The sequence below is a fragment of the Anastrepha obliqua genome, chromosome 1 (genome assembly GCF_027943255.1).
Source record: "Anastrepha obliqua isolate idAnaObli1 chromosome 1, idAnaObli1_1.0, whole genome shotgun sequence".
Taxonomy (NCBI): Eukaryota; Metazoa; Arthropoda; class Insecta; order Diptera; family Tephritidae; genus Anastrepha; species Anastrepha obliqua.
In genome coordinates, this window is record NC_072892.1 from 41,817,344 (window position 1) to 41,826,649 (window position 9,306).

Here is a 9,306-nt window from a genome sequence, read left to right on the forward strand (position 1 = left end):
TTGTAGATGCCACCCCACCTTGTGCTGGTCACAGAACCAACGGTGCGTATGAAAATTGAACATTAAGTATTTTATTGTATGCCATTGATTTTTTTGCTGTCTGGCTTCCTAAATTATATTTGCTATATGTATACATAGATAGATAAGTGTTTCCACGAAGTTTTTCCCCAGTCTCATATCCCGGTTTTTCTGATTGTCCACTCACATTGGCTATTCCAAATGGAAAATAATAATTCATATAAAATTAAAATGTTTTGAAATTATGGCGAGCAGTTGATTAGCACGCGTTGTCGAGTGGTTTAGTTAGCAGCCAGCTTGCGGGAAAGCGAGTTTCAAGCGGATTTTCGAGTATACAAAGCAGTGGCGGTCGCACGCGACATTTTACTGAATAAATACAAAGAAATTGCAAGTGATACCAAAATATATTCTACCTTCTCGTTTGTACGTGGAAGGACCTTTCCCGAGCAGAGGATAAACACACTTATTTGTAATTTTAATAAATAAAATGCAATTCCACTTCAGTGCCTTTGTACTTGTGTGCCTGCTGTGCACCGTGGCACTTTGGTCGGATTACATTCGAAGCGCACATGGCTTGTCCAGAGTTGATTCGGTTCACAGCTCTAGAGGATTTAATTTTGGTTCGGTTAATGGCGGGGGCGGCAGCGGTGGCGGTGGCCGTGGCGACGGTGGGCCAAATGGGGTGTCGAATGCAACAGGTGATTTGGATTTTGGAAGCTCATTCATTTGGGTTATGTGAAAGCTTTGTGAAAATGCAAATTTATTAAAGAAGAAAAAAACCTTTGTTGCTTTGTGCACTAAATTCTTTTTGATAAAATATTGAGCACAAAAAAAAAACAGTTAAATTTTAATGTGAATATATTTAATACAAATTTTAATTGAATCATTGCAAAATTTTTGGAGCAACAAGAAAAAAAAAATAATAATAATCAAGTGAAAATTCAATCTCGTTTTTAGTAGATTTCGCGCATCTAAAATCGTGAAGGTGAATGAGGTTCCTATTAAGACATAAAAATTTTGTATTCTAATAAAACTCAGAATAAATGAGATAGATATTACACTGAAATTTATTTAAAATGTATATTTAACAATGAAGAGATTTCATGTCAAGTGATTCAATTATTTTGGACATTGTTGGAACTTCTGCTACAAATTGATTTATTTGTAGGCTTGAGTATTTTTTTTTTTTATCGGAACAACTAGCAAGTGCAGCATTCAGACAAAATTAAGTAAGCATTAGGGAATCCGAGTTAATTTTCTTTAAATCTACAAGAGCTCCGAAGAAATCTGAGTAAATCTTGTGGTTCCAAGGAGCCAAGATGGTCGCTTTTTAACACATCAGTGCCAAAGACCTCAAGCCTCGGTCGAGCGATGGCGGGGCATATGCACAGGAAGTGGTCCGCCGTCTCATCCTCCTCTTCAGAAGCTGGGCAGAGTACGCTGTCTGAGATGCCTAACTTTTCGATGTGCTTCGCCCACAGTAAGTGGCGCGTCATCAGTTCAACCAGCTGTCTGTAGTCGCTTCTGCTTAATGACAGAAGGATTTGCGACAGTCGGTTGAACATAACAGGTAACATCAGATTAGTCCATCTGCACCCTCTCTTGGGCTGCCAAGCACGCTTGTGGGTTGTAGAAACCCATTTGCTATCCGTGGATTTGATGGCTACCGAAGGGAGTGGCAGAACGGGCTCCGGCCAAAGAAGTTGGCCTCCTAGCATAGGAGTCAGAGGTCTCGTTGCACACGATACCCACATGTCCCGGGATCCATGCTAGCATCAGGTTATTATGTCTACCGACATAGTTCAGCCTGGATTTGCAACACTCGACTACCGCTGATGTGGTTGAGGTGCTGTCTAAGGCCATGAGCGCAGCTTGGCTCTCGCTGCAGGCACATATAGATCTGTCTCTTCATCTGTTTTCCACAACAAAGTATTATTTTCATCGTGTTCGTGTGTCGAGGGGCGATAAACGTCAACGTCTCCATGCAGACGAGCCAACTTTTTAACAGAGTTTTTAAGAAAGATGAACAAAAAGTTCAAAATATATTTTTTTCACCTAATATGAATTATAAACCTTACTTAATGCTAATATTTTAAGATTTAAGTAAAGAATTGTTACGTTTCGCTAGAAAAAACCAAAAAGTGTGATTCGATAGAACTTTTGTGGTTTTAAAAATAATGAAATTGACCTTTGGCCTTCGATTTTTATAATACACAATTAGTCATGGCATAAGTTCTGTTCTCAAGTAAATCCCGTTATGGATATGAAATTATAATACTTTTTTTAATGAAGTTGGTTTTATTTAATCATGTAAACATTGATCATTATATGATCACTACTTGCTTTTACACAAGCCTCCAAACGATTAGGCCATCCAGCTATTGCAGCACGCACGGTTTCCATAGATATTGGCGTCCAGACGGCCAATATACTACGGCTATGCCTTATGGGCTGGAACGGAATCTTGTTGGAAGATCCAACGTTCTCCATTGAAGAGAGTACTGCTCAAATGTTTCACTACGCCTTCTATGACATCCACCCGGAACACTTTTGCTCGGTGTTAACCCCTTTTTCGCAGAAGAGATGTAACGCCTTTATAAGACACTCCCTACCAAACCACTACGGAGGTTGGATGGTGGCCACGCTGCACCCTTGGAACAACATTTTTTGCGTCTTTAGACGTTTTAGCACAGATTTTGTCGTTTTGCTTATTATAAATTTCTTCAAAAGTGAAAATTTTCTCATCTGTGAAGAATATTTTCATGGCCATGCCCGTGTGTCACCGAAGAAGCTGATTGCTTCTGTTGGGTATAATTCTGTTCAAGCGCGTTATTAAAAGATAACCAGTTGAACGACGGAAGGCTTTCATGTGATGATCATCTCTAATTAGTCTTGACATGGGTCTGATCGATACATTCATTTTCTAGGGCATGAGTTTCTCCTTTCTAAGGGGATTTCTGCGAATTCTTTCTGTAACGGCTTTTATGGCTGCACTGGTTCGAACTACGCGATGACAACTACTTCTTTTTCAGTCTGTCACTTCAGACGTTTAGGAAAAAGTTAACTATATTAGAGAGAAGTGATTCACAGCGTAACATTGGCATACAAATATGTACGCATATCAGTTAATCTTCTAAGAAATGTCAATTCGTATAGAGGACACTATAAATGCGCTATTTCTCTTGCCATTGCTGTAGATGCTATGGAGTTTTCGAATTTCCAAAAACTTTATCTAGAAAGACAAAAATAACACAGGCCAACAACCAAAAAACTTTTTCGATAATTTTAACTAATTACTTTGTAATTTGGTGTCCTGATTACGAAAAAAATTATTAAAAAGTTATATCACCCATCAATTTTTGACATTTTATAATTAAGTAAAAATAAAGTTTATGTACCAAAATGTATCAGATAATATATATTTCACAGTCCTGCGAGGTACAGTTACTAAAACGGCTATGGGCGTTTTTGAAGGTTTTTTTTTATGCTGAAAAGGAATATGACCTTGAAAATGCTCCAGCACGTCAGGATTTTGGCAATTTGAGGTTAAATAGTCCAAAAATGCAGATTTTGGCCATTTTTTAATTTTTTTTTGAGCAAGGTAAAGTTTTTTTTTTTAATTTTCCACAACGGCATCGCAAAGTACTACTCTTTAGCTTTAAGGTCCTTTTTTAAAAATATTTTTACGATTAATATAAAAAAAGTTATATTATTTTGAATTCGCCCTTTACAGGGACGTTAGAGAGTTGGAAAGATTGAATTTGCATATCTAGAAGCCTCCAATTCAAAATAGAATAACTTTTTTTATATTAATCGTAAAAATATTTTTAAAAAAGGACCTTAAAGCTAAAGAGTAGTACTTTGCGATGCCGTTGTGAAAAATTAAAAAAAAAACCTTACCCTGCTCAAAAAAAAAATTTTAAAAATGGCCAAAATCTGCATTTTTTGACTATTTAACCTCAAATTGGCAAAAATCCTGACGTGCTGGAGCATTTTCAAGGTCATATTCGTTTTCAGCATAAAAAAATCTTCAAGAAACACCTATAGCGGTTTTAAAAGCTGTAAAAAAGCGAGATTTTGTAGGCCTGTGTAATTGCAGAAAGAGGAAATTTGTAATTGTTAAACTCAATTTTACTCAAAAACTATCATACATTTTCTAATGACTTTCGGCACCAATGATTTGGGTTTTAAATTTTAATTATACATATATATACAATTGGCGCGTACACCCTTTTTGGGTGTTGGGCCGAGCTCCTCCTCCTATTTGTGGTATGCGGCTTGATGATGTTGTTGCACAAATGGAGGGACCTACAGTTTCAAGCCGACTCCGAATGGCAGATATTTTTTTTATGAGGAGCTTTTTCATGGCTGAAATACAGAGATTTTCCATTGCCTGCTGAGGGGCGACCTCTATTAGAAAAATCTTTCTCATTATTTTGGTGTTTCACCGATTCTTCGAACCAACGTTCTCTCTTGATTCCGAATGGTAGTCACGCACCAACCCATTCGGTACGGCGGCCGTAATTTGTAATTACTTTCCTTTATGAATAGCGCAATGATTTACGAGTTCAAATATTTATTTTTCTAACGGCAATGAAATAAGACCGTATAAGGTCATTATTATTTCAAAACAATAAATTATATCAAAAAAGTCTTTTAACAGTAAAAAATTTATGAAAAAACAGTTGATAGAAAATACGCAAAGTTTACAGTAAAAGAACAAAAAAATGTGGAAAGTCGCATAAGGACCTATAAGTCAGCAACAATTTTATTTTGAAATTGTCCGGTTATTAGTAATTCAAACAAGACCAACTAAGAAAGAAAACTGCCTTTACAGATTTAGGAAATATTAATAACAAAAAAAGTGACATGGTTTTTTGTCCCTCCTGAAAAATTGGAAAAAAATGCACACTAAGCCAACGACTGCGGTTTTATTCCATCTATATATATTTTTTTCTCCATACAAATCCTTTTAGATATTAACTTAAGCCCACAAATATCTTTCACAGTTATGTCGCGTCAATTAATTAGCGGCAGCATTCCGCCATTTAATTCCCCAAACATTATCTCGTCGTATTGTGTCTGTGTGCCCCCTGGTTCTTGCGCTAATGCAATACCAACAGTCCCAACTGATGGTAGTGGACAAATCGACATACGAATCGTGAACAATGTATGTATGTGTGATCCCGAATTTCACTGCAAATATTATTTCAAATTAAAGTCAGTTTATATTTAAACATTTTTCGATCTTCCCACCAGCCGTCGTTCATGCCCACAGCACCAACAACCTGCAGTTACGGACTGATACTTTGCTGTCAGGCGGGCTCATACCAATGTGGACTCCGTTACCCACCACCGCCGGGCAGCGCACAAGCTAGTGCAGGTCAAGCGCAATTTGGCGAATTTCCATGGGTGACAGCCTTGCTTACCAGTTCTGATGTATATTTGGGCGCAGGAGCACTAATCACTGCGCAACATGTCCTCACGGCTGCTCACAAAGTGTACAATATTTCGTAAGCCTTATATTTTTCGTGTTCGTGTGCGTAATATTTGAGACTTTTTAATTTACTTACTTCTTAAATTTTTCCATGTAGCACATCGACCTTCAAGGTGCGTGTTGGTGAATGGGATGCGGCGAGTACCTCGGAACCGATACCCGCGCAAGATGTGCTCATCGGTAGCGTGTTTTTGCATCCAAATTTTAATTCAAATAATTTACAAAATGATGTCGCCATCATTCTACTTGCTACCGCTGTCTCGCTCACAACGAAATCTACTGTGGGCACAGTCTGCTTGCCGACAACAACTTATGTGGGTCAAACATGCTATGTAGCTGGTTGGGGTAAGAACGATTTCGGACCAAATGGCGCTTATCAGGCTATAGAACGCAAAGTGGATGTGCCACTTATACCGAACACGGCTTGTCAGCAATTGTTGCAGGCCACACGTCTGGGAACGTCTTTTCAACTAAACAATAGCAGTTTCATTTGCGCAGGCGGTGAGGCTGGGAAGGATGCGTGCACGGTGAGTAAATGAGTGGTGAAGACGGAGTTCGAGTTAGGGTGCTTCTTATTTGTACAACATTTTTTGTTTTTAATTTTTGCCACGTGCCATACTTTTATTCATTTATAACACATAAAAAAACCTTTGGTATTTTTTTCGAATTTTTTAAGTAACATAAAAATTTGGAAAATTTATTATTTTCAGGATTTTTATTAATTAAAAAGGATAATGCAACATAAATAGAAAAAAGAAAAAAAAGAAAAGATAAGAAATTTGCAATAATAATGTAAACTTTTTCGCTCAGGATACTTTTGTCTTTCATTTTTCATTACCCAGCGAAATAAAACTCACTTGCACTCCTTATCACCGTGCATAGGTGACTACTTTCTCAATGTGCGGCAGAGCGTGCCAATGTTTGCGGAGGAAGGGGTAAGAACTTGCCGTTATGACAGAAGATGTTCAATGGAATTATTTACGAGGTCTATGAAGTGCATCTCACGCGATCGTTTGTAGGAAATCATATTATTATTTTCTCTAACTTCGACATGTGACAGCAACCTCTAAAACTCAATCTATAAAAATGAAAATAAAACTCACACATTCGTTAGATAGGTGAGAAGATCGAATGGCGAGTTGATGTGGCTACTTTTCGAAGATTAAAAAATAAGAAGCACCCTAGTGTTAGTATTCGAGTATAATTAAGGGGTAGTGGGCAATAAGTCCCTAACAATTTATTGTAAACATCTATCTGAAAACAGAAACCTATCATTTTTCCTGACAGTCTCCTTTACGCTCGATACACTTTTCATATTTGTGAACAGGAATCAGTCAAGAGTGGCTAAATCTGGAATATATGTTAGAAGGCGGAGCATTTCATAACCTAATTCAAGCGGCAGGAAGTACAGTCTTCTGTGCCATTATGCTATGTTGGTGGAATACAACTTGTTCCTTATAAAATGTGTTAATTTTCCATCAACTCGGCGGCGAATTGATTAAACAAAGCTCAGATTGCGATTGCATATCGCCAAATCCTCCCTAGAAGTTGTATTTTGTGAGAAAACTTTGCACACATTTGACAAGTAACTTTTATATCTAAAGATTTATGCATCACTAATCCATAGGATAAGTCTGTAGGCTCTTCAAGTTCCCGAATTTTGTAAGGTTGATGATCTCATCGGACAATCAGTAGATCGCAATGAAATTGGGTAAGCCAGTGACGAATGGATGCAACCGACGATAATGTTTTTTTTTACATTTTAATTTTGTATTTCTACAAATTAACTTAACTGATCCGGACGGCTATAATTTATGTATTTGACGAATCAGTTAGAAAATTGCAGTAATCTTTTGAAAAATTCTTCTTAACATACAAAATCTGAGATTTGAGGTAACAACAGCTTCTCTTCTAAGTTTTCATTCTTATTTTAATTTTAATTTTATTTATTTAATGATACGATCCTAACACAGCAAATATTTTTATGGTAAAATTTACAAAGATATTTTAATTATGAATTAAATTTTTATTATTAAAATTATCTCTCTTAGTACTATTATATAGGGTGATCAATTAAGAGGAGTTTTTTTCATTTGCGTTTTTTTTACAGATCGCGCGCGAGTTGTGGCAAACTGTCATCGTGGATTTGTTGAACAGTGTTTGGCATTTCATCATGGAAAGACTCACACCGCAACAACGTCTACAAATTGTTCAACTGTATTATGAAAATCAGCGTTCTGTGCCATACAGCTCGTGAAACCATGACTTTATTGAGAAGTCATTTCGGAGAGCAGCTGATTTCACGTTTAGGACCTGTGAGTTGGCCACCAAGATCTTGTGATATCACACCTTTGGACTTTTTTCTTTGGGGATTCGTGAAGTCCAAGGTCTATGCTGATAAACCAGCTACGATTGAAGCTCTGGAAGCCAACATTACGCGTGTTATTCACGACATACCAGTCGAATGATTGAAAATTGGACCTTCAGAATGGACCACCTTAAGCGTAGTTGCGGCCAACATTTGAATGAAGTCATATTCAAAAAGTAAATGTCAAAGAATGTCCTTTGAAATGATAAATAAAGGTTTTGAACGTAATTTACATTTTTGTTTTTTTTTAACTATTGAAAAAAGCACCTCATGATTGATCACCCTATATCTCTCAAGTTCGGGTCTAAATGTGTTTATGCTACTTATGGATACTAAATTTTGGGGAAGAGAATTCCACAGTCATTGACCCATTCGCATATATGTATTTTATAAAGATATTTATTTTGAATTTTTTCGCACAGGGTGATGGTGGCTCACCGCTCGTTTGTAGTAACAACGGTTTGTGGTATGTGGTCGGATTGGTGGCTTGGGGCATTGGCTGTGGTCAGGCTAACGTTCCTGGTGTTTACGTGAATGTGGCCACATATGTGCCGTGGATTCAAACTATTTTAGCTTCGTCTTAAGGTGGAGGAAAATTTGCGTATGGAGCGAAAAAAACTTTAGCTTTAATACAATATTTAAATATTTGTCTTTAAATATATATGTAACCATTTAATACTTTACGCTATCTTAAAAAAAATTAATAAAATTCTGAAGATATGTATGTAATAGTAAAAAACCGAAATCTACTACAAGTGATTTGGAAATTTATATTTTTACTCAAAGCAAATGTAAGTAACAAGCAAAGACTTTTAAAAGTTTATTTAGCACATCTTTATAATTTGTTCTTAGTTCTTAATTCTGAGTTTCAAAAAATTGTACCCCATAGCAAAGTAGTAACAAATATGCGCATCAAGGCGTATCCACTTAAGCAGCCGATTTGTTTTTTTTGGTGCGCTACCCGGCTACGCTTTAGCAAGTTCAAAGAATATGTGGATACAAAGACAACACTGAAACTTAAAAACGACTTTTCGAGGTTGTTTTCGCAATTAATTTGCCTCGAAAGTTTTCGCCTCGAAATTTTTAATTTGCCACACCAAAAATCAGAATGTTTTAATTTCCATTCAACCGTTCAACTAACTTAAGACTCAACTGAACAATCAAGCCAAATGTTTCAACTAAAGGGTTTTTCAATAAGAGGTGCTATTTTGATATTCGAAGTAAAATGCTACTTTTTAATATAAATGATCAGATGTTTATTTCATTATAATGGGGAAGGTATGCCGTTAATAGTGGAAAATAATATCAGGGAAATGACCATCACGATCGCGCTTACTGGACAATATCCTTTTCGTGAAATTTTCCATAACCGAATTGCAAAGTGGCTGCCCTAAGTCTTCGATAGCCTCACGAATTCCATCTT

The 9,306-nt window shown here is 36.7% G+C and overlaps 1 protein-coding gene across 1 annotated transcript; it reads left to right on the forward strand.

Moving 5' to 3' along the window:
• Positions 1–280: 280 nt before the first annotated feature.
• On the forward strand, positions 281–8,638 carry LOC129251799 (phenoloxidase-activating factor 2). The gene is made up of 5 exons (XM_054890860.1): positions 281–716; positions 5,028–5,188; positions 5,278–5,531; positions 5,613–6,042; positions 8,306–8,638. The coding sequence occupies exons 1-5, from the start codon at positions 506–508 to the stop codon at positions 8,465–8,467; spliced, it is 1,218 nt and encodes a 405-aa protein (XP_054746835.1). The 5' UTR covers positions 281–505; the 3' UTR covers positions 8,468–8,638.
• Positions 8,639–9,306: the final 668 nt, after the last annotated feature.